This window comes from Canis aureus, chromosome 7, assembly GCF_053574225.1.
Source record: "Canis aureus isolate CA01 chromosome 7, VMU_Caureus_v.1.0, whole genome shotgun sequence".
Classification (NCBI taxonomy): domain Eukaryota; kingdom Metazoa; phylum Chordata; class Mammalia; order Carnivora; family Canidae; genus Canis; species Canis aureus.
The window spans coordinates 71378489-71403669 of record NC_135617.1 but is presented as its reverse complement, the minus strand read 5'-3'; the positions used below and the strand labels follow the sequence as shown (position 1 = coordinate 71403669).

Sequence of the window (25181 nt, the reverse complement as noted above, 5' to 3'; positions counted from 1 at the left end):
TCTAGCCTAGCCTGCGGCCCTTGGGGGTGCAGGCACCCAGCCCCAATCACACAAGACAAGACATGGGTTTTGCGGCAAAATATTTTATTGCTGCCACCCCATGGTGGACACTGGGGGTCATGAGGAGTCGGGTGTATCACAGCATCTTCTGGAATAGCGCAATGGCCTCATCCACCTTCTTGAGCTCTGCTTCTATCTGTTGGAGCTGCCGGTTGGACAAGGAGAAGGGGTGGTGGGTGATGAGGACCCAGGCCCAAGAGAGGAGACAAATGTCAGGAATGGGGGCACACAAAAAGAAAAAAAAAAAAAGGAATGGGGGCACAGCCCAGAGTCACACAAGTGACCCACAATGCCCACGATGGCAGGGGGGTCCAGGTTGGAAAGATGGGTGAGGGCCATATACAGTGAGTATTCTGGGGACTGAGAGAGCATGGCCAGCCCATCCCCCACTCATTCTCATCAGCCTCCCCCATCAGCACCTGCCCTCCCTCCCAGCATCATTGGCCTCTCAGGTCTGGCCTTCTGCCAGTGTTCAGTCCCCAAACACAAAGGGGCCTCAGAGGCCTTGTGCCCCAGCCAGTAGCCCCCACCCCCAGGTGGACAGTAGGACACAGGAGTTAGGGACGCAGGCTCCTACGCAGGCACTGGGTTTTCGTCTGTAAAATGGCAATGGCCATACCCACTGCCCTGAGCGGGCTTCCAGGCGAATGGATAGACAGAGCTCTGCTCAGCCACTACGGCTTCACCACTCAGCCTCCATTCGTTTCTCTCTGTGTCCATGTGGTTCACCCCACTGCTCCTCCCTGGAGATCCCAGGTGAGCCCGCTGGGCTTCCCGATTGTACTGGGCCCCAGACCAGCCCCTGGCATGTGGGATGGGGAGCAAGGGCTCTGGCGGGGAGGCAGGATACCTATTCTAGGTCTGCCTCCGTCCTCACGTTGCGGGTGTGACCCTGGGCTGTGCCCTGGCTCCTAGCTGTTCCTTGTGTAAGAGGAGGGATTACACGGACCCCACCGGTTCAGGAGGTCCGGGCTATCTGCTCCCTGGTCACTGCCCAGGGCTGGGTGGAGTGCAGCCACGGGACGGGGTCTGACGATGGAGGGAGCACATGGTGTGGGAAATGGAGAAGGGGTGCCCGCCCACACCACATACCTTGGCTCTGTCGGCCTCCTGGACTTCAAGGGGCACCTTGACAGGGTAGCCTGAGGCAGCGCGGCGCTCCCGCAGACGCTGTGCCTGCCGCTGTGCCTCGCTGCGCTTGGCCTGCAGCTTGCCCAGTTCCCGGGCCGGGTCCACCAGGCCCTGCAGCTGCAGGTGGACGGAGCAACGGTCAGATGCCAGGGCCACAGCACAGCCCTGTGGTGCAGGAGCCCCCAGGGCCAGGACAGCCACCACACCCGCGCTGGCCAGCGCCTGCACGTAGGCCGACACTGCCGATGCCAGAATGCCTGTGGCTTCATCAGCCACTTCCAGGAAACCTGTGGGGAAGGGAGGAAGGTGAGAGATCTGGCCCCAAGGAGACAGGACATGAGGCAACCGCACAGGACCATGGTCCCAGAGTGGGCTGAGGGGACAGGGGCAAAAGGCAGGCGTGAGGATACGAGGCTCACAGTCAGGCCTGATCCGGGTCAGGTTGTAGTCCGCACGCAGGGAGCGCACGGCTCGTGTGATACTTAGGGCCAGTTCCATGGCAGCTTCCGCCTCAGGGTCCTTCCAGGAGCACTGCAGGGTGGAGGAGTGGTGAGGGAGGCTGGGGGTGCAGGCCAGAGGCCCCCTCCCAGCCATACCCCTTACCTCTGAGGGCTCCGGATAGGGGGTAACACAGAGACTAGGGGGTGCTTGTAGTGTCCGCCGGGGCAGCCTCTGGAACAGCTCCTCTGTCACAAAGGGCATGAAGGGTGACAGCAGCCGCAGGCCAACATCCAGGCAGGTGTAGAGGGTCTGGCGAGCACACTCGGCTACCACGTGGTCCATCCCATTCAGCACGGGCTTCAGGCACTCCTAGGGGACCGGGAAACATAGGCCTCAGGGACGTCTACCTCCAGCCCCCACTGTGCCTGTGAGGCTGGCTCTGGTCTCAGTGCCAACCACTGGCAAAGTGAGGCTCAGGGCTGTGCCGCCCCACACCCACCCTGCTTCTCACCAGGTAGACATCACAGAGCTCATAGAGCCAGAAGCTGTACTGGGCAGTGGTGACAGCTGGGAAATCGTAGGCCTGGAAGCCTTGGTTGCTAAGCCTCACCGCCTCAGTCAGCCGGCTGCGGATCCAGCGGTCCACCAGGCTCTCGTGGCCTCCAGGCTTGGGAAGAAAGAGCCTATCAGCTGGGAGGTACCATACGCCTGGGGCAGGGAGGCAAAAGCCCATGGCGGGGGTGGGCAGGAACCATGGGCAGCTCTACATCCCAGGAACCTGCCAGGTCTGAAGCCACCATGTGCCAAGTACATGAAAAAGAAAGGACAGCACCCCCCCATCTCCTTGAGGGAGGACCCCAATGCCCCAGGCTTACACTGTAACTGTCTGTACCTGTGTCCATCTGTCCCTTCAGTTACATGAAGGATCCTCCAAAGCAGGGCCTGGGCCACCTGACTCAGTGGTCAGGATCCTGACACAGCACTGGCCATGCTTGTGGCTGCCTGGGCGGGTGCTGCCCACCTCGCCGCCTACCAGGCCCTCACCTCAGAGGTGGCTGAGGGCACAAAACCCTTCCCCAGGCCCCGGAGGGCAAACTTGGTGGCGTTCCAGAGCTTGTTGCAGAAGTGGCGGTACCCCAATATCCGGTTCACATCCAGGTTAATGTCACGACCTGGGTGGGAGTGAAGGGTGAGTCCTCCCCATCTCCCTCCTGGCACGTGCCCAGGGTGTAGAAGGACAAGGGTGGGCCTCAGGGAAGGAGGAAGGACTTGGATGAGAGGTTTTGGAGGCCATACCCTGGGACGTGTAGGCACAGAGTCCAAACCGGAGGGCGTCGGTGCCACACTCGGGAATGCCTGCCGGAAAGTCTGCCTTCTGTAGGAAGGAGTCAACGGGGGGGCGTCGTGAGGTGGCCGCACCCTCCTCGGCCCACCCTCTAGTCCCAGAGCCCAGCCTCAGTACCTGGCCATCTTTAGCCTTCTCCACCTCACTGGGGTCCAGGTTGCTGTTCAGTAACTGGTCATGGAGGCCCTGAGGAGGAGGTGGGAGTGGTCAGGAGTCGTGGCCACAGCCCCATAGCCCTGCCAGGCCTGGCCCAGAGCGCGGCCCCACCTGCAGGGAGACTCCATGGATGACGTCCAGGGGGTCGATAACATTGCCTAAAGACTTGCTCATCTTTCGGCCGTGGGCATCTCGCACGATGGCATGAAGGTAGACCTGGCGAGGAAGAGCAGGGAGGGCCCGTGACAATGTATGCCCTCACCCAGACCCAGTGCCTGCCCAGGGCCTGCATCTAGTCGGCCCCATTCTGAACCTCGGGGCTTCGGGGTCCCTACCAGCGCACTCAGCACCTTTGTGGGCATCAGAGGCACTCCCTCCTCTGCAAAGCCAGGGCACAGAATCACTGTGAGGAGCCCCTGGCTGAGGCCCACCCACGGCTGCAGCTGTGGCACGGGATGGGAGGGACTGTGGGGCGGGTTCGGCAGTCTTCACACCTCTCTGAAGGGCAGCTTGCCGGTGAGCTTCAGGCCAAGCATGACCATCCTGGCCACCCAGAAGAAAAGGATGTCATGGCCCGTCTCCAGCAGCGTCCCCGGGTAGAACACACTCAGATCTTCTGACTGGGGGCAGAGCAGGGCGTGACAGGGGGCCAAGCCCCCCCCCCCCGACCCCCACCCCATCCCAGGCTGGGCCTTCAGGAACATACTTGGTTGGGCCAGCCAAAGATGGAGAAGGGGAAGAGGCCAGAGGAGAACCAGGTGTCCAGTACGTCCTCATCTGAGGGAGGCCAGGGGTCAGAGGTCAGAGCGGGTAGGGACGCCTCAGCGCTGCCCTCCACCCCGAGCCCGCCCTTGCCTTGCTGGAGACTGATCTTGTCAGACGACACTCCAAACTCCTTGGCTGCCTTCTCCCGGGCCTCAGCCTTGCTGCGCCCGCTCACCCAGTACCGCTCGTCGGGGTCCTGCCACAGGTGGAGTGAGTGCCAAGGGGGGCCCTCTGCCTCAGCCCTGACCCCTCCCACTGGCGAGGGTCTAGCTCTGGCCTGGTTCTCACCTCCCCCGGGGGCACAGCCGGGTCGCTGACTGTGACAAAGTAGGCTGGGATGCGGTGACCCCACCACAGCTGCCGGGAGATGCACCAGTCCCTACAAGTGGTGGGGGAGGGGGCCGTGAGTCAAGGGGTGTGGGGGGTGGGGGGTGAGGAGGTGTGCCCCGGACAGCCTTTCGGCCAACACCCACCCCACGTGGAAGGGCCTGACGCACCGGATGTTGTCCATCCAGGTGTGCCAAGTCCGCTGATGGGCCTCGGGCAGGATGCGGAGGTCTCCCCGCGTCACAGCGGCACTGGCGGCCTGGGCCATCTCCCCACAGCGCACGTACCACTGCGGCCGCAGCAGAGGCTCTACCACATCCTTGGACCGGCTGCAGGACACGTGGGTGGGGACATCAGGTGGCGAGCCCCCAAGGAGCTGTTCCATCCACCCCCACCCCACCCCCGCCACCCACCCAGGCCTCCAGCCTCACTTGCAAAGCGGCACTACCATGGGGTTGTCCTCAACACCCCGGAACAGCCCCTGCTCCTTCAGCGCTGCCAGCACCGCCTTCCTGGCCTCAAACCTGGGTAGGCCCTGGGTGGGAGACAGGCTCCATCACGGCGAGGCCCAGACACCCCAAGGTCTCTCAGCCACCACCCCAGCCCCGGCAGTCTTACCAGGAAAGGCGGGGGCACATTGATGAGGGCCCCTTGGGAGTCCATGATGGTGATGGCCTCCAGCCTGTGCCGCCGTCCGACCTCGTAGTCGTTCTGGTCATGGGCAGGGGTGATCTTCACCGCACCTGGGGTGTTCGCAGGGGTGCCCGAGGCACGAGGGACTCAGTGGAGCGCCTCTCTCTACACACACCCCGTTTTGGTGAAAGATGTGGCTCCCTGACCAGCCTTATCTCCCACCTCTTTGGTACCGTCCCCTGAGACCTAGACCAAGTCCTGCTGGTCCAGGAAAGGCTTGTTTTCTTTTTCTTTGGGAAGGAAGATGAATGACTGGAGTGCACCTTGTGGCCTCCCTCTCTCTCCCAGGACAGCCCCTTGCTCACCTGTGCCAAACTCCATGTCCACAAAATCGTCAAAGATGATCGGCAAGCTCCGAGACAAGAATGGGTGGATCACACTCCTCCCCTTCAGGTGCTGGGGACAGAGGGAGACATCAAACACTCCAGAAGGCCTGGGCCCAGCTCTCTCCTACCTGGGACCCTACTGTCCCTAACACAAAAACCATCTTCTGGGCCAGAAGGCAGTTGCAGAGGAGTTCCTAATCCAGTTTTCTCTCCTCAGCCACAGGGCTCAGTGTCCGTCCCACCCTCATGCACAGTGTGGGAGCACCCTGCAACCAGCACCCCTCCCCAGCTGTGGGGAGCACTCTGCCGCACCTGGTATCTAGGATCTTTGGGGTGCACAGCTACGGCCACGTCTCCCAGCATTGTTTCAATCCGAGTTGTTGCCACCACCACCTCCTCGTCACCGTCTGGAGTGACACGCAGCCTTGTGGTCTCAGCTCCGGCCCCTTCTCACCCCCTACCCCGCCCCACCCAGGACCCCTGGCACCCCTAGCCTCCTACCTGAGCCTTGGATCTTATAGGCAAAGGAGACAAGGACCCCAAACTCCACCTTCTCCTTATAGCCAGGCACGGAGAGCAGAGTGCGACCGGTCAGCTCCTTCTTATCCACCTGTGAGGTGTGGATTAAAAGAGGTGGCCTAGGGGCTGGGGCTGGGGCTGGCGACGGAGAGGGCCTGGGGTGGGGGTGGGGGTGGGGGTGGGGGCACACCTCGATGTCGGAGATGGCAGAATTGAGGGTGCAGGACCAATTGACAAGGCGGGTACTGCGGTAGATGACTCCCTCCTCATGGAGCCGGACAAAGGCCTCTGTCACAGCTGCTGAGAGTTTCTGGGGAGCAGGGAGAGTCAGAGGGAGGCCTAGATGTCCAGGGATCCAGGCAGACTTGCCAAGGCAGCAGGATCTGGTGAGACCTGGGCTGCCTGGAGTCCCACCACCCATCACACAGACCCCTCTGAGGGCCGGAGGGAGTAAGTACTTTTCCTGAAGAGGAGAGAGAGCTGTGAGAGTGCAAAGGTGCCCAACAAAGCCTAAGGCCTCTGGGGATGGCAGGGAAGCCACCTGGCCAGGACAGGGGCTGATGAGGAGAATCTTGGGAGTTTGGGCTCCACAGGAGAGTAAGGCCCATCATGGGCCACCAGGAAGAGTCTGAGCTCCAGGTAGGTAACAAAGGGCCGCGACAAAGGGCGAGAAGTGCTATTTGCAGCTGAGCCCTCCATGGTTCCCCACGGGTGCTGAGCTCCCCTCCTAGGGGAGGGCCACAGCACAGGTACTCTCATCCGTGGGTCAGTGGCTCTGGGGAGCTTGCCCCAGGCCCGAGACCCCTCCTACTCACAGGGTCCATGGTGAAACAGGCTCGATTCCAGTCCAAGGAGCTCCCAAGCTTCTTCAGCTGGTGATAAATCCGGTCCCCTTTCCTGGAAGTGGACAGACAAGCCCAGATCAGCACTCAGGCTTGGGCTGGAGGGAGACATGAGGGCTGACGGGGCAGTATGGGGGTCACTCATCCCTCTGACCCTCTCTCTGTGAGGATCTGGCCCTGCAGCCCAGGCCAGAAGCCACAGAGGGTCCCCTCTGGGCAGGGGACCGGGCGCTGCACACTCACTCCTCTTTCCATTTCCAGACCTCCCGGAGGAAGGCCTCTCGGCCCAGCTGGTGCCGGCTCAGGCCCTGCTCACGCCACAGTTTCTTCTCCACCACCACCTGGGTGGCAATGCCTGCGTGGTCACAGCCAGGGTTCCACAGGGTGGTCTCCCCGCGCATGCGATGCCTGTTGGAAGAGCCAAGAGGATTGGAGGTGACTGGGCCATTGGCCCTGACAACAAAGGAAGAAGGGGCTCCTGTGCAGAGTCAATGGACTCAGGAAATAAAGAGGAGGTGGGGAGAGATCCTCCCAGCTCTGAAATTATAGTCAGGGAGAGAAGCACAAGGACAGCCAAGGAAATTTGACCAAAGAACAGAGAAGAAGCTCTCATCCAAACAATAAGTTACGACATAAGAACAGAGTTACAGATTAAGAAAACAAAAACAGTGTCTGGAAACATATCTGAGCAAATTCATATTTGTTGTAAGTAGCATTTCCTATCAGTAGGGAAAGGACAACCTACTGAATAAATCTGTCTGGGACAATTAGCTAATTAGTTCCCTACTTTCCAATATTCATGAAGAAAAATTCTAGTCCAATCCATGAACTCAACACTACTAGAAATACATTAGAAAAAAAAAGTGACATACTTTTCAAAACTTGAAAGAAAAAAAAAAAGAAGGAAGAAAAAAAAGACCACAGATGAAAAGGTTTGTAACTCTGAGGTAGAAGAGGCCTTCTTTAAGAAGACACAGAGATAAAGAACACTGGCAAACCAGAGCACCTGGGAGGCTCAGCCGATCAAGCAGCTGACTCTTGATTTCAGCTCAGGTCAGGATCTCAGGGTTGGGAGATGGAGCCCTGGGTCAGGGAGTCTGCTCGAGGATTCATTCTCTCCCTCTCTGCCCCTCCCCCGACCCACACACACACTTAAGCTCTCTCTCCAAAATAAATAAAATGGATTTAAAAAAATAATACGGGATCCCTGGGTGGCGCAGCGGTTTGGCGCCTGCCTTTGGCCCAGGGCGCGATCCTGGAGACCCGGGATCGAGTCCCACGTCGGGCTCCCGGTGCATGGAGCCTGCTTCTCCCTCTGCCTGTGTCTCTGCCTCTCTCTCTCTCTCTCTCTGTGTGACTATCATAAATAAATAAAAATTAAAAAAATAATAATAATACTGGCAAACCAGCTAGATCAAAATATAAAACAACAAAACCCCCAAGTAAAAAGCAAGTGCTAGACCATCTGGGGAGAAATGACTGGAAGCTAGTAATGTTTTAGGGAACTAATCAGAAAATGAATTAGAGAAATGAAGACGGTAGTATTGCAAGGCTTCGTCTGCTACACATTGGTTCAAGTATGTGCAGTTGACGCTTAAGCTCTTTGCTGATGAGGCACATGAAGCATTAAATCCCAATGACCTTTACTGTGAACTTTTAGAAGAACTGGGCATTAAAGAAGTGGAGAGGAAATTATAGAAACACTGTATCCAGGGATCCCTGGGTGGCGCAGCGGTTTGGCGCCTGCCTTTGGCCCAGGGTGCGATCCTGGAGACCCGGGATCGAATCCCACGTCGGGCTCCCGATGCATGGAGCCTGCTTCTCCCTCTGCCTGTGTCTCTGCCTCTCTCTCTCTCTCTCTGTGACTATCATAAATAAATAAAAATTAAAAAAAAAAAACTGTATCCATACATCACTTTCAAAAACTCATCAAACTATATCATATTCATTACTTTATGGGTCTGTTTATCCTTGCTACATTTAAATCTCCCTGGGGACAGGGACTAGAGCGACTCCATTCTCCTGCAGATAACAGATCCTCAGGAGTGTTGCTTATAAGTTGTACTGGACATAAACATCTTTTACGAATCCTAGTATTTGCTCGGTATTATTAAAGAAATAAGACACAAGGAACGAAAGTTTCACTAAAAGCATTTCTTAAGATTTATATAAAGTTGGCTACAAAAAAAAAAAATCAATAAAAGGTCATAGGTGTGCCTGGGTGGCTCAGTCAGTTAAGTGGCTGCCTTTGGCTCAGGTCATGATCCCAGGGTCCTAGATCGAGCCTGGGGCTCCCTGCTCAGTGGGGAGCCTGCTTCTCCCTTTCCCTCTGGCCCTGCACCTGCTTGTTCTCCCTCTCTCTCAAATAAATGTATAAATCTTTAAAAAATTACTTTTTTTTTTTTTTAAGATTTTTATTTATTTATTTCTGAGAATACACAGAGAGGAGAGAGAGAAGCAGAGACACAGGCAGAGGAAGAAGCAGGCACCATGCAAGGAGCCTGACATGGGACTCGATCCTGGGTCTCCAGGATCAGGCCCTGGGCCAAAGGCAGTGCTAAACTGCTTGAGCCACCTGGGCTGCCCTAAAAAATTACTTTTTTAAAGAAAATTGTCATCTGGAATATTAGTTTATATACTTGTTAACACTGCTAACACGTCAGGGGGAGGAACAAGTGCTAGAATAGGAAGAAACATTTATAATATACATAACAAACCAAAACATCAATATCCAGAATATTAAAGGATCTTCCACAAGCCAATTAAAGAAAAAAAACAGAATCAATAGAAAAACAAAGATAGGTACAGACGATTCATACACAAAGAAACCTGACTGGCCAAGAAACATGAAAAGGTAATCACAAATAACAGAGGCATCATTTTTTTTGCCCTTCAGTTTGGCAAACAAACACTGATAATATCCAGGGTTGGAAAGGACATGGGGAAATGAATATCCTCACCCGCAATTCACGGAGGTATAAATTACTGAAGCTATTTGGAGACAACTTAATATAAGCATGCCCCTCCAACCTAGCAGTTTCAGTTCCTGGTAGTACACCAGAGAAATCTTCCACTTGCACTTGAGAGAGCACATACAGGAATGTGCATTCTAGCCAGATCTTCAAGAGAAAACAATTAGGAATGACCATTAATAGGAAAGTGACTCCTTTAAGGTATAGCCACACTATTGAACGCTAAGGAGCAATGAAACAGAATGAAAAAATAAATAAAAAATAAAATAAGTAAAAAATAAATAAAAAAAGGAAGAAAATGAAGTCAGTCTATGCATAAGAACAAGGAAGCATCTCCAAAATAAACTACTAAGTGCAAAAAAAAGTCATGGAGTAACGTGTTTGATGTTAAGTCGTTTATGTTAAAGGACAGAAAAAAGAAAAGCCCATCCAAAATGAAAATTATAAACTACTGTGGATACACAAATTTTAAGTAAACAGACAAAAAAGACCTGGAATGACACACATAAAAGTGGTAGTAATGGCTAAATTTTGCAAGGGAGTAGGTCTACAGGGGCATAGTCAAAGAGACCTGAAGCTTTGCATTTCTTACAAAAGTATATTTACGTTTGTTTAATTCAAAATAATGTTATTTTTCATAACAAGAGAAAGGAGACAAGAGCGTCTACTAGTGAGGGGTGCTGGTTGCTTGACTAGGGGAGGATATGGATGATGGATCTGGGAAGGACGTGAGGAGAGGAGGAGCACCACCAGGGGGCAGAGCTGAGGTCCCATAAAGAAAAAAAGTGGACGGAGGGCTGGTCAGGGGACAGAAGGGAGGAGAGGAGTGAAGAGGCAAAGGAGACAGAGGGAATGGGTGGAAGAGGGCAGGAGCTCACCATCGGGTCAGGGAGTCCTGGATGGCATTGGTGAGTGCGTGGCCCAGGTGCAGGGAGCCTGTCACATTGGGGGGTGGGATGCACATCATGAAGACTCCCCGGGGATTTGCCGCTGACACGCTGGAACGCTGATGGGGTAGGATGGGCACGTGCTAAGGCCTCACATCACCTCCTGGCCCCCTCCCAGGCAGTGTGTCCTTCGGCCCTGTTGTTGTCCTCCCATATCTCCCCTGGGCCTGGGCAGCAGAGCACTCACTCCATACTCGGGCTGGAAGAAGCCCTGCTGCTCCCACCATGGGTACCAGGCAGCTTCCACATACTGAGGGCTGTAGGAGTCGGGCATGGTGCCACTGACATCTGGGGGAGAGACGGGGAGGGGGCAGTGTCTGAGACTGGGAGCAGCCGGGGGGCTGTGCAAATCCTCCAAAGCCAAGTGGAAGCAAGGGCAGTGCAGGAAGGGACAATGCCAAAGACAGCAGCAGCTAAGGAGGGGGGTCCCTTCCCGCCTCTCATACCTTTCTTTTCCCCAGCTGGGGTTGGGAGGTCATATGTAATGACCCCAGGATCCCGTTTTCCCCTCTTCTCTGGTTTTGGTTTCTTCTGCTTGGGAGGGAAAAGATAGAGGCAGGGAGGTCATCCACCCACTGGGGCACCAACCTTCTAGTTTTCCCCGTAGCTTCTCACCTCCGCCGGCGGTGGCTGCTGCTGTTGTGTCTTCTGCTTCTGCTGGAATTTCTCTAGCTTCTCCCGTTTCTTTGCCTCCTTTTTGAGTTGAGAGGCCGTCTTTGGGGGTGCAGGGACCTCGGGGCCTGGACAGAGGCACAGAAACGCCAGCTTAGCCCATTGGGGATCCTCTGTGAACCATACTACTGTTTCATTCGGGCCATTCCAGCGGCCCAAGGGCTCCCCATGCTGGCCTCCCCCCCACCCCCCACCCTCAGGGTCCTTCCCTAGCGATTCTGTCAGGAACATGAGCCCCACAGAAGGTCCAGAGGAATGCCTCCCCTTCTCCTCCCTAACCCTCCTCACCTGGCTGTTGAGAGAGGAGTCTGGCCCCTGAATACAGAACCACCTCTCCCAGCACTGCCCGGAATTCTGGCTGCTGGACACATGTGGTAAACCAGCGAGTCACATTACCCCAGATCCGGCGGGCAGAAGGGTCCAGGACCTGCGACGGTGAAAAGAAATAAAATATCCTTAATCACCTTAGAGTGAGGTCTGATGGGAGCTGCACGTCCCCATTCTTCTCCAGGCCCCTGTGACTCACATAACGGAAAGGCAGGAGCAAGGCCGTGACAGCTGCCAGGTCAGCCAGTGTGGGGGCCTCCCCAGCCAGGTAGGTGTGCAGCCGAAGCCACTCTTCCAAGGGGCTCAGGGCCCTGCCCAGGGCCCCCAGGGCAGCCTATGGGGAAAGGGAAGGGGTAAGGGACTAGGCTTGGCCCACCTCATTTCCCCATCCCGTAACCCACTCAATCCACGAGTCCTTCCGCTCCCAAAAATCACCACCTCTGAGGCCAAATGGTCATAATAAAAATATTTCCATTTGTTCAACAGATTCCTGCTGCACACTTACTATGTGTCACATGAATATGTTAAGCACCAGAAGTTAAAGACTGCATGAGGCAACACAGTTATTGCCTCCAGAGGTGTTTATTAAGCACCTACTACAGGCCAGGCACTTCTCTAAGGAATGTGGAGACAAGCAGACCCTGACTCGTGTTCACACTCCAGTGTTTACACTTCAGCGGGGGAGACCATAAATGCGCAAATATAGAGTACATCACCCTATTTTTCTCTGTAAGTGCTGTGAAGAAAAACAAATCAGGCTGAGGGAGATGAGGCATTCCAGAGAGGGGCCCTCTATGGTAGGCGGTGTAAGTAGGACATGAGGGAGCAAGCCAGGGTGTAAACCAGGGATTCATTGCTTTCATTCATTCATTCATTCATTCATTCAAAGAATACTAACGATCCACCATGTGCTCAAAACTGTGCAAGGAGGTGATGGTTCTGGAAGTGCCTCAACCTGCACTCAACCGCCTCAACCTGCTAGCGCACTCTCTGCTCTCCCTGCCTTCTCCTCCATCCCCAGCACCCCCCCACTCCTCCCTCCCTCAACCCACTAGGCAGTAACCTCCACCTCCGCTGCCTTCCACTCCTCGATTCTCCTCCCAGACTCTAGAACCCCGAGCACCAGTCGGCGCTCCGCACAGCTCTTCTCATCTCAGCGTGTTCCTCAACAGGAAAACTTCCACTTTCCAAGACGAAGACCAAGGCTATTTAAGAGACCTGCCGAGGTTATCACTGCAGATGACCACCGGGGATTTGCTCAGTGTCTCTCCACGCCTGGCCCGCGCCCTTCCGGGGCTCCTTACCCCTTCTCATCTTCTTCTTCTGCATTTCCCCTCCTCCGTCCCGCTCACCTGGGGGTCCTGGGCAGCGCTCCGGAGTCCCAAGGCGGGCAGCGTTGCTCCGCAGGCGGCCGGTATCAGCTCCGTGTCGGCGTAGCTGACCCACTGTTGGACCAGCACGGCGGCCCGGCTCCCCCCGGGGCCCCCCAGGCCCGCCGGCCACAGCAACTGGGCCACGGCGGTGGCCCCCCACACCCAGAGCCCGCCGGGCCCCCGCTCCAGGGCGGGCAGACGCGGTGGGGGGCAGGGGGTCCTGCTGGTCGGGGGCGGCTGGAGGCAGATGCGCGGGTGGGCTCCTCCCCAGCCCGGGCCCTCCCCGGCCTCCCCGTAGCGCGCGGCTATGAGGGCCCGGAGGCTGGGGAAGGCGTCGGGATGAGGGGAGACGTACAGGACGGACATGGGTACGCCGGGGTCCGAACGACGTGGAGGGAGACCTAGGGGCAGAGAGACGGGGGCGGCTGAGCGACCCGAGCAGAGGGGACCCCGCGGGGTCCCCCAGGGCCGGAGGTCCCACCCGGCCTCGGGAGCCCAGGGCCTGGCTCCACAACGGCGCGCGCCCGGGGCTGCCCCTCGGGATCCGCGGGTACGTACTGGAGAAAGGCGGTCACGCCGAGCCGGACAGCCACCTGCGGCCGGGGCCGAGGTGGGCGGCTCTCGGGGCGCCCCCGGCTCCCTGCACCGCCGCCGGCCGTGCGCGCCCACGTGTCCCCCTTTGTGACAACGAGCGTTTCCGGGCCCGCGGGTCGTGGCGCGGGCGGCCGTGCTCCGCCTGCGCGGGGGCGATGCCCGCCGACAGCCCTCGCGGCCGCGCCGCCCGCCGCGCTCCCGAGGGGCGGCACGAGGGCGCACGAGGGCGGGCGCGGGCGCGGGAGCGGAGAGCGCCCCGGACCCGCTCCCGTCAGGCGCCTCCGCGGGCAGCCCGCGCGGGTCCTCGAGCCAGGCCGGGCCGGGAGGGGCGGAGGGAGGGAGGGAGCGAGGGCGGCGCCCAGCGGGCAGCCCGGGAAGCGGCGGGCGGGGGCCTGGGGCGCGCAGCCTCCTCCCGAGGCCTCTCCCCCCGCGGAAGCAGGCGTCCCGCCTGCCGGCCGTCAGCTCCTTTGGTGCTGAGAACTCGTCTCTAGAGGAGACTCCTGTTTGCCAAGTGAGCCGGTTAGTTCCCAGTCCTAACTCCGCAATAAAAATATACCACTTGGGTACGCCTGGGTGGCTCAGCGGTTGAGCAGCTGCCTTTGGCTTGGGTCGTGATCCTGGAGTCCCGGGATCGAGTCCCACATCCGGCTCCCTGCATGGAGCCTTTCTCTGCTCTCTGATGAATAAATAAATCTTTAAAAAAATATATACCACTTGCATTGATCTGTTATATTCAAAAAGAGTGTAGTGATCTGGCTGGGTTCAGGAACCAATCCAGCAGCAGCAAATGCACTTTGGTGTCTCATAAGATTAACTGTCAGGTGAACGGGACAGAGATGGAAAGGCAGCAAGTTCTCCTTGTGGGGCCAGTGCAGGAAGACCACAGTAGGCAGGCCACACGGGTGGGGGAATGTTCAAGAAACCTGGTGTAGCCCAGGTGAGGTATTATGATGTACACCATGGAGAAGAATGACAGATAATGCTGGGAAGTTGGGCGGGATTCTTAACTGCGGTAATAAAGGAGCAGAGTTTAGATGAATTCACCCTCCGGGCCCCTTCCCAAAACACACAGAACCAGAACTCAAATGTGCATCATAAGTTTATTCCCGATGCGGGACAGATTCCTTCCATCCCCCAAATGAATCACATGCTGCCCTGGAGAGATCTAGGAGATTCTCCTGCCATATCCAGGGAAGGAGTGAGAAAGGCAGGTGCTGAGGACAAGGCAGGCTTTGCAGTTCCCTAGCCTATTATCGTCCCCTCCTCAACAGAGGAGAGCTACTCCCCACTATTAATATTCTCATCCACTCATCCCTTAAAGAAAAAGCCTCCACTCTTTAAAAACAAACAAAAAAAAGACCAAAAAAATCCCCCTCAAATATGGGAGGGAGGAATCCCAGGCTGTGACTTGAGGTGAAAGGTCACTAACAGAAGAGGGAAAGGGAAGGGAGAAGGAACCATCACTGTTTCTGCTGCAAGGCCTCCTTCCTCGCTGCATCCTGCAGCAACTGTGTGTCCACCTCATCTGCCGGCAACTGCACGTAGCGGACCACTGAGCCACGGATGAAGCAGTTCTTCACTGACAACTAGAACAAGAGAGATAAATAGAAAACATCCTTAAGGATGTCTGCTATCTGGCATCTGGGCAGGTCAGTCGGTTGGGCATCTGACTCTAGATTTCTGCCAGGTCGGGATCTCAGGGTTGGGAGAGTTGGATGCTGCACTCTGCAGCACCAAGTCTACCTGTCTCCCTCCCTCTGCTTCTGGCCCAGCTCATGAGCTCTCTCTCAAATAAATAAAAGCAAAATCTTAAAAAACAAATAGCTATCCACCCAGGCATGTCCTTTTGTTTCCTCTTCACTTTTGCCAACTCACCATGTGAGGATATTTCTCAGGGTCTGTGACACTGATGTCGGTTAGTTTGATGTTGAGATACTAAGAAAAGAACACCATCATTAGCTCTAAAGACTAGATGCAGGTACCCAGCCCTGAAATTCCCCTCTTCTTCCCCGAGACCCCATTCTGGGCTCCTACGTATCTCACCTGATCCACAGAATGGAGGGTTCCACAGATGCTGTCGGGGGAGAGGGAGGAAAAGACCACATCAGTTTACACCAAAATCAAATGGAAAGATGACTTCAGAGCATGGGTAAGAACATAGTTGGGGAAAGTCAAGGACTTGAGGAAGCCAGAAAAGGAGAACCAAAAGGGGGCATTCCTAAGCCCAGGAGCAAGGAAGATGAAGTTTTTATTGCAGCGTGTTATTTTAGACCTCACATCTCCTCTCCTAAAACCATTGCACTCTTACCAGTGAGCATGAAACAACTGCACAGACTAGGCCCGTGGTCCACCTAGTGTTTGCCACCTTTACAGCTACTTCACAAGGCAGCTATTACTAACAAGGGGCGCAGAGATCACGTAACATGCCTGAGTTTAGAGGACTTGCGTCCACATCTGTCTGATCCCCTAAACCATCAGCTATTTTCAAACATTTGTTGCTTCGGGACCCCATATGTCAACTAGACAAAGTAGCTGCACACTGTTCTTGATGCAGGCACAGGGATGTATGTCCTCCCCCTTCCTCCGTCCCAGGGCCCTCTGAACTGTGAATAAGCAATGTTCTCAGAAGGGCTCCAAGTCATGTTACCTCTCTCCCAGCTTCTCTCATTTCTGTCAATGGCTTCAACGCTATCTCACAACCTCAAATCCTCCATGACCCAAGTCCCCATCATTTGGTGACATTTTCCTAACATCTCTATAATTCTAATTTTTTTTAAAGATTTTATTTATTTATTCATGAGAGACAGAGAGAGAGAGAGGCAGAGACACAGGCAGAGGGAGAAGCAGGCTCCATGCAGGGAGCCCGATGCCGGGAGCATCATGTAGAACTCAATCCCAGGACCCCAGGATCAAGCCCTGAGCAGAAGGCAGACACTCAACTACAGAGCCAACCAGGCACCCTCTAGTTTGATTTCTACAAGCCAAGATCTAATTACACCTCAATCCAAGGCAGCCTCCATCCTGGCTGTCCCACCCTAACCACCCTGCAGGTCATCAGCAGATTCTACATTCCTTAGAATGGCAATTCTCAGGCAGCAGCCCAGGTGGCTCAGCGGTTTAGCGCCACCTTGGGCCCAGGGCCTGACCCTGGAGACACGGGATCGGGATCGGGATTGAGTCTCACGTTGGGCTCCCTGAATGGAGCCTGCTTCTCCCTCTGCCTGTGTCTCTGACCCTCTCTCTCTGTCTCTCATGAACAAATAAATAAAATATTAAAAAAAGAAAAAGAATGGTGGTTCTCAAACAGAGGTATGCTCCAAGGTTTTATAAGTCTATGACCAAAAAAAAAGAACCACAGGTTAGTATAGTGTGTTGAGTGCATATATATTAAGCTAAAGGTTGTCCATATTTTCTTCCGTAAGAATAACTCTTTAATTGCCCTTGCAATTTTGGGGGGGGTATTAATTTTTTTTTTAATTTAAAAAAATAAAATAAAAATAAATAAAATAAATAAATAAATAAAAATTTTTAAATGAAATGATTGCAATGTTCTGGGCTGTGTGGGTGGCACAGTTGGTTAAGCGTCAGACTCTTGGTTTTGGACACTTTCAGGTCATGATCTCAGGGTTGTGAGATGGAGCCCTGTGTCAGGTTCTGTGCTCAGCATGAAATCTGCTTAAGGCTCACTCTCCCTAGGGTGCCTGGGTGGCTCAGTTGGTCAAGTGTCCTACTCTTGATTTCCGCTCAGGTCATGATCTCAAGGTTGAGATCAAGTTCTACATGGGGATTGCACAGGGTGTGGAGCCTTCTCTCCCTCCTCCTCCTCCTGTCCCATTTCTAAACAAAACCTCTCCTGTGCACTCTCTTGCTCTCTTTAAAAAAAAAAAAAAAAAAGCCAGGACACCTGGGTGGCTCAGCAGTTGAGCGTCTGCCTTTGGCCCAGGGCATGATCCTGGAATACTGGGATCGAGTCCTTGCATGGAGCCTGCTTCTCATCCCTCTGCCTGTGTCTCTGCCTCTCTCTGCCTCTCTTGTGGATGAAAAGAAAGAAAAGAAAAGAAGAAGGAGGGGAGGAGAGGGGAGGGGAGGGGGAAAAGAAAAGAAGAAAAGAAAAGAAAAGAAAAGAGTCCTTGTCTTGCCAAAAATAAAACTGGCAGTTCTGCTGGACCCCAATTTCTGTTAAATTCCAAGTATTTAAAGTCCACTGAGAGGGTACCTGGGTGGCTCAGTGGTTGAGCATCTGCTTTTGGCTCAGGTCGTGATGCTGGGGTCCTGGGATTGAGTCCCACATGGGGCTTTCTGGAGGGAGCCTGCTTCTCCCTCTGCCTGAGTCTCTGCCTCACTGTGTCTCATGAATGAATAAATAAAATATTTAAAAACAAATAAAAATAAAATACAATCCACTGAGAGACATACTGCCTCAGTGGGTGGTTTCCCCACATCCCTAGCTGTTGAAAAGACTTTGACAACACCCTGCTACCATCTGCAGGAGTGAAGTTCTGGAACTGCATAGGTGGGGTCTTTTCATTCAGTCCCTTAACAAGATCTGCCACAACAATGGTCTGACAACAAGCAAGAGAAAGAGCTCTTCTCCCATCCCAACAGACTACCTTCAAACCTTGTAAGTTCCTGTTTTAGGACATGAGGCTATAATATAAGTTATTCTTGCCATGTAGAAAACCCATGAAGGAGGGATGCCAGGGCGGTTCAGCGGTTGAACCTCTGCCTTCAGCTTAGGACATGATCCTGGTCTGGAGATCGAGTCCCGCATCAGGCTCCCTGCGAGGAGCTTGCTTCTCCCTCTGCCTCTCTCTGTGTGTCTCCCATGAACAAATAAATACAATATTTTTTTAAAAAAAGAAAAGAAAACCCAGGAAAAAGAAAAGAGGAAAACCAAAAAAAATTATCTCACAGAATTGCCTAGGTGATTTTGGCTTCCATACTTGTCTCTCCCTATATGACCCCAATTGATATGCCATCAACACCATATCAATGTTCCCACACTAAAAAATTAACTCACAAAGAAATGCGGAAGACATTGTTGAGAGGGGAGGATACACTGATTCAAAGTTTCTAAAGGAGGGATGTCTGGCTGGCTCAGTCAGGTAAAGCATATGACTCTTGACCTCAGGGTGTGGGTTCGAGCCCCACACTGGATGTAGAGATTACTTAAAAATAAAATCTTGGGATCCCTGGGTGGCGCAGCGGTTTGGCGCCTGCCTTTGGCCCAGGGCGCGATCCTGGAGACCCGGGATCAAATCCCACGTCGGGCCTCCGGTGCATGGAGCCTGCTTCTCCCTCTGCCTGTGTCTCTTGCCTCTCTCTCTCTCTCTGTGTGACTATCATAAATAAATAAAAATGTAAAAAAAATAAATAAATAAAAAATAAAAATAAATAAAAATAAAATAAAATAAAAATAAAATCTTAGGGATCCCTGGGTGGCGCAGCGGTTTGGCACCTGCCTTTGGCCCAGGGCGCGATCCTGGAGACCCAGGATTGAATCCCACGTCGGGCTTCCGGTACATGGAGCCTGCTTCTCCCTCTGCCTGTGTCTCTGCCTCTCTCTCTCTCTCTCTGTGACTATCATAAATAAAAAAAAATAATAATAAAATAAAATAAAATAAATAAAATAAAATAAAATAAAATAAAATAAAATAAAATAAAATCTTAAAAGTGATACCTGGGTGGCTCAGTGGTTTAGCATCTAAGCCTTCGGCTCAGGGCATGATCCTAGGGTCCTGGGATCAAGTCTCACCATCGGCTCCCCACAAGGAGCCTGCTTCTCCCTCTGCCTGTGTCTTTGCCTCTTTCTCAAATAAATAAATAAACAAAATCTTAAAAAAAGAAAACTTAAAAAAAAAAGTTAGATATTAAGGAAGACACTATGATAAGCACCAGGAGTTGTATGAAAGTGATGAATCAATAAAGTCTATACCTGAAACTAATATTACTCTGTATGTTAACTGCAATTTACATTAAAAAATTGAAAAAAATTAAAAGTTTTAAAAGGACAGTCAAATAATAACTAATACTTTATTTTTTAATTTTCTTGAAGATTTATTTATTCATGAGAGACAGAGAGAGAAAGAGAGAGAGAGAGAGAAGCAGGCTCCACGCAGGGAGCACGACACAGGATTGGGGGACTCCAGGACCATGCTCTGGGCCTGAAGGCAGGCGCTAAACCGCTGAGCCACCCAGGGATCCTCTAACAATACTTTAAATGTATACTCCATTTAAAGGATTTTTTTAAGGATTTTTTTTTCTAAAGAAAGAAATGTGTACAAAGATGCATACACAAGGATGTCCAGGGCAGCATCATTTGTAAAAGGAACTGGAAATAGCCTAAATATCCAACAGCAAAGTCTTGATTAGATTAGTTCCAGCCAGCTAATAGAAATGTCATACAGACATTAAGAATGTTAAAGGTAAAAAAAAAAAAAAAAGAATGTTAAAGGTCAGCTTTATTGACATGGAAAATATTCAAAACATACTGCCAAATGAAAAGCAAGTTTCACAGTTGCATAAAGAATATGACCCTATCTTTATTTTTTCCAAGTTATTAAATTTCCAGTTAACATGCAGTGTAATGTTAGTTTCAGGTGTAGAATTCGGTGATTCATCACTTACATAGAGCACCCAGTGCTCATCACAGCAAGTGCCCTCCTTAACACCCATCACCCATTTAATTCATGCTCCTGCCCACCTCCCCTTAAGCAATCCCATTTGTTCTCTACAGTTAAAGAGTCTGTCTTCTGGTTTGCCTCTTTTCTCTCCGCCCTATGTTCATGTTTTGTTTCTTAAATTCGACATATGAACAAAATTAGATGGTATTTGTCTCTCTCTAACTGACCATTTTTCATTTAAAAGAGAGAGAGTGTATGAATGTGCGCACACCAGACAGAACTGGACTTCAATTCTGGCCATCTCATTCACTAGTTGTGTAGACTTGAGCTTTTTTTTTTTTTTTTTTTAAGATTTTATTTATTTATTCATGAGAATACACAGAGAAGAGAGAGGCAGAGACACAGGCAGAGGGGGAAGCAGGCTCCATGCAGAGCCTGATGTGGGACTCAATCCCGGGTCTCCAGGATCACGCCCTGGGCTGTAGGCAGCGCTAAACCGCTGAGCCACCAGGGCTGCCCTGTAGACTTGAACTTGATCAAGTTTCTTTACCCATCCGTGCTTCAGGTTCCTCATATGTAAGATAGCAACAATCGTATATATCCTATGTTATGAAAATAAAATGAGTTAATAAATGTATTCAGAATAGTGCTTTGTTCAAATGAGTTAATAAGTGTAAAGTATTCAGAATATTGCTTCGTTGATAGGATGTTCTCAAATGTTGCCAATGTTTCTTTCTTTCTTTTTTTTAGATTTTATTTATTTATTCATGAGACACAGTGAGAGGCAGAGACATAGGCAGAGGGAGAAGCAGGCTCCCTGTGGGGAGCCCGATATGGAAATCAATCCTGGGACTCCAGGAGCTGAAAGCAGATGCTCAACTGCTGAGCCACCCAGGTGTGGCTCTTTTTCTTTCTTTCAGCACACATTTATTAAGCACCTACTATATGCCAGGCCTATGCTAGACATTAGGTACACAAAGGTGAGCTTAAACATGTAGGGAAGCCCTGTAGGGAGGACAGGCTGTAAGCAATAAACATAATTCTATGAAATCACAATTTGAGGGCAGCCCGGGTGGCTCAGCGGTTTGCTGCTGCCTTTGGCCCAGGTTGTGATCCTGGAGACCCAGGATTGAGTCCCACATCGGATTCACTGCATGGGGCCTGCTTCTCCCTCTGCCTGTGTCTCTGCCTCTCGCTTTCTCTTGCTTGATGCCTCTCATGAATAAACAAATAAAATCTTAAAAAAAAAAAATCACAATTTGAGAAGCACTCACTAGGAAGAAAATTCATGACAGACACTACTTGGCTAAATGGACCAGGAAAAAAGTCTCTCCAAGAATACAGCATTTGCTCCAAGTCCTAGATGATAATTAGGAGCTAATGATACAAGTGGGTAGAGGATGTAAAAACAATAGACATAAGGGACTGCATTGGTCTTTGGTTTATCCTTTACATTTTCTTTAAAATGGAGATTGTGCCACATTTACTATTCTGGAATAGCCATGCCAATACACCTTACTCCTATGCGACAGCTGTGTATTATGGAAGTGCCACAACTTAATTAATTTCATTAACCCAATTGCTATAGATGGCTATTTATTTCCAATTTTTGGATACTGCAAATAAAACTGCAAACACCTCTGTAATACAGCTTTACTTGTGGAACTGATACATACACTTTCTTTCTTTCTTTTTTCCTTTTTTTTTTTTTTAAAGATTTCATTTATTTATTCATGAGAACACACAGAGAGGATTAAGAGAGAGAGGCAGAGACACAGGCGGAGGGAGAAGCAGGCTCCATGCAGGGAGCCCGACGTGGGACTCGATCCCAAGTCTCCAGGATCACGACCTGGGCTGAAGGCGGTGCTAAACCGCTGCGCCACCCGGGCTGCCCTCTTTCTTTTTTCCTAAAAAGGATTTTACTTATTCATGAGAGACAGAGAGAAGCACAGGCAGACTGAGAAGCAAGCTCCCTGTGGGGAACCTGATGCGGGACTCGATCCCAGGATCCTGGGATCACGCCCTGAGCGGAAGACGGATGCTCAACGACTGAGCCATCCAGATGCCGGGTTCGTACATTTCTATAAGCTGGGTCAAAGGAGTAAATAGCTTAATCAGAAAAAACAAAACAGGGGATCCCTGGGTGGCGCAGCGGTTTGGCGCCTGCCTTTGGCCCAGGGCGCGATCCTGGAGACCCAGGATCGAATCCCACGTCAGGCTCCAGGTGCATGGAGCCTGCTTCTCCTTCTGCCTATGTCTCTGCCTCTCTCTCTCCCTCTATATGACTATCATAAATAAGTTTAAAAAATATTAAAAAAAAAAACTATGTTCCTTTTGTAAAAACAGAACAAAACAAAACGTTATTGATGCCTCTGCCCTCTGACGGCTCTCTGCTACTTTAAGCTTAAGGCACAGGTCATTTATTTCTTCTCTATCTCTTCCACTTGGGCCAGCCCTCAAATACTACTCGTCGAAGAGGTTCCAGAGACCGGCATATACCCAAGTCCTACCGACTTGGTGGAAAAGGTACCTACCTCAGGTCATTCTTGAGTTCCACGACCACATCCTTGCCCACCAGGGACTTGAAAAAGGAATAGAAGAGCTATTGGGCGAGAGGGGGGAAACCATGATACGGGCAGATACACAGCGAGGAGGAATGTCCCACCCTCTGTGGGAACCCGCCGCCTCCGGCAGTTCTCAAACTTCCCAGTAAAGTGCGGACAGGGACGACACTTCATTGAGCCCCCGACTTAAGGCTCCCGAGAGACGCTGTGCCCTGCAGCCCTGGGCGCTCTGGGTGCACCTCTCAATGGCCCTGCAGTCCTGGGGTCCTGCCCACCCGCCGCACTGGGCAGAGCTGTTCAAGGAGCCCATTCGCACCCTCCCGGAGCCCGGCCCCGCCCCGGGAACACTCCCAGAGCTCTAGCTTTCCCTCCCCTGCGGTCCCTCACTCTCCCGCGCGTTCATTGTTTCGTTCCCGCTTAAGAAAAGAAAAAATCCCACTTGCTCCCACGTGTCTCCCCGCCCCTCCGAATGTGAAGCGCTGGAACTAAGAAGGGAGGGAAAGCCCCGGCGCCCCCGGAGGATTCAGCCTAGCTCCCTCCCGCCCGCCTCCCACCGGCCGGCCGGACAGCGCGCCCCTGGGCGCCCCCTTGTGACGTCACGACACCTACCATGGCGCTCCAGACGCGGGACGCCGACGGGACCGGGGAGGCGAGGGCCGGGACCCGCGGGCCTGGGGCCGGCGGCAACCAGGAGGCGACCCACGTGGGGAGCCGGACGGGGCCGCGCAGGCGCAGCAAGAAGCGCCGGGAGCTCCGAGCAGCGACAGAAGCGCGCGGCTGGCTCGCAGCTCCAGGAGAGACGGCAGGGGAGAGCCGGGAAGGGGGCGGGCCTTCCTGCCCTCCCGCTTCCTCCCGAGTGGCGGGCTCCCAGCGCGCAGGCGCGAGTCCGAGCGGCCGCGGGGGCCGTGAGGGGCGCGTCGGTGCTCGGGGGATTCTTTCTGACCGGGCCGTCGAGGGTGTTCACCCCCTGCGGACTCGCTATTGAAAACTGTGGAGGAGGGGCTCCCTGGGGGGCTCAGCAGGTCGGCGCCTGCCTTTGGCCCAGGGCGTGGTCCTGGAGACCCGGGATCGAGTCCCGCGTCGGGCTCCCGGCAAGAAGCCTGCTTCACTCCCTGCCTGTGTCTCTGCCTCTCTCTAGGTCTATCATGAATAAATAAATAAATAAATCCTTAAAAAACAAAGAAAACTGTCGAGGAATTTGCGAAAACTCCTGATTTGTACATTTTTCTATATCCGTTACACTTGGATAAAAAGTTTAAAAAATAAGATGTTGCAGAACCCTGAGATCAGGTGCCTGAACACTAATCTTGATTTTGTCAGAGGTTCCCGATAAATCTGTTTCTCCCAAGGATGCACTCTCAGTCCATATTTCTTACACCCTCATACCTAGGCTACCCTGGAAAGGACTGAATAAAACCAAACAGAAGCTTGCTTGGGTAGAAATTCCTATTCTAACATTTCACTTCCAAATATGCCCCCTCAAACACAGGGACACAAGTGCAGAGTTACACAGGCTTCTATATTCACACCCCTAAGAGTTTTATAAATATGTGATATTATGACACAATAGGTGAAAAAGATTTTTTTTCAAGAATATGACTACTAAATCCTCCCTTTCTCATCTTGCAGAAAAGTACCCATTCCTTAGCAGTTTGTCGTAAAACTGTTTTTGGCACGTCAAGGATGTAATAACAGACTCTCTGAGCGCACAGATAGATGTTGGATCTCCTAGGCCCCACCTATAAGTGGCATAAGGACATCAGGCAGAAGTTTGTTCCCCCAGCTGAGCCCTAAGCCCCTAAACCAGTCTATCACCGAGTGTAAGCAGAAACTATAGTTAGCAATTGCTGTGGCCAGAGCTAAAGGTGCCTGATGATCAAAAATTACTTTCCTGCTTGAAACAATTAGCTCATGAAAATTTGAATACTTTCCCCTTACCAGTTTAATGAATCATCTACAATCATCACAATCAGACCACAAACGCACTGTCTCCATGAGCTAGCTCTTCTTTGCCTTACATTTCAAGGTAAACTCAGTCTAAACATCCTTACACTCAAAGTCTAAAGATACCAGAAGAGGGGTGCCTGGATGGCTCAGTCGAAAGAACACTCAACTCTTCAACTCTGAGTCACGAGTTCAAGCCCCACATTGGGTCTAGAGATGACTTCTATGAATAAACTTAAACAAATAAAAAGAGTGGCTCTTGGTGGGTTCAGTCAATTGGGTGGCTGACCCTTGGTTTCTGCTCAGGTCATGATCTCAGGGTGGTGGGATGAAGCCCTGCCTCAGGATCTGAGTCTAGTGTGCTCCAGCTAGGGTTTCTCTCTCCCTCTGCCCCTCCCTTCAGCGTGCTCATTCATACTAGTGCATGTACATATGTTCTCGTAAGTCTTTAAAAACAAATAAATAGTCTTTAAAAACAAATAAATAAAAAAAAACAGAAAGAAACTTTAAAAATAATAAACCTAAATAATAATAATAATAATAATAATAATAATAATAAT

At 52.3% G+C, this 25181-nt stretch overlaps 2 protein-coding genes across 3 annotated transcripts; both read right to left on the bottom strand.

The window, feature by feature from the left end:
• Positions 1-67: 67 nt before the first annotated feature.
• On the bottom strand, positions 68-13610 carry VARS1 (valyl-tRNA synthetase 1). Of its 2 annotated transcripts, none has more exons than XM_077904633.1 (30): positions 13455-13610; positions 12876-13297; positions 11723-11857; positions 11485-11623; positions 11140-11264; positions 10971-11058; positions 10712-10812; positions 10456-10583; positions 6849-7013; positions 6579-6660; positions 5954-6073; positions 5746-5854; positions 5557-5651; positions 5224-5314; positions 4844-4968; positions 4657-4760; positions 4396-4554; positions 4187-4277; positions 3989-4094; positions 3840-3910; positions 3628-3753; positions 3245-3349; positions 3095-3163; positions 2929-3007; positions 2677-2804; positions 2144-2299; positions 1795-2001; positions 1611-1722; positions 1153-1478; positions 68-205 (listed from the first exon to the last, which is right to left on the bottom strand). In XM_077904633.1, the coding sequence occupies exons 2-30, from the start codon at positions 13260-13262 to the stop codon at positions 137-139; spliced, it is 3798 nt and encodes a 1265-aa protein (XP_077760759.1). In that variant the 5' UTR covers positions 13263-13297; positions 13455-13610; the 3' UTR covers positions 68-136. The 2 variants fall into 2 exon arrangements, with proteins under 2 accessions (XP_077760759.1, XP_077760760.1); XM_077904634.1 differs by having other exon boundaries at positions 10971-11055.
• A 961-nt stretch (positions 13611-14571) lies between these two features.
• Positions 14572-23534, bottom strand: LSM2 (LSM2 homolog, U6 small nuclear RNA and mRNA degradation associated). Its single transcript, XM_077904668.1, has 5 exons — positions 23287-23534; positions 22648-22715; positions 15534-15564; positions 15366-15425; positions 14572-15076 (listed from the first exon to the last, which is right to left on the bottom strand). Exons 1-5 carry the CDS (start codon positions 23287-23289, stop codon positions 14951-14953), a joined length of 288 nt encoding a protein of 95 aa, XP_077760794.1. The 5' UTR covers positions 23290-23534; the 3' UTR covers positions 14572-14950.
• Between the last annotated feature and the right edge of the window lie 1647 nt (positions 23535-25181).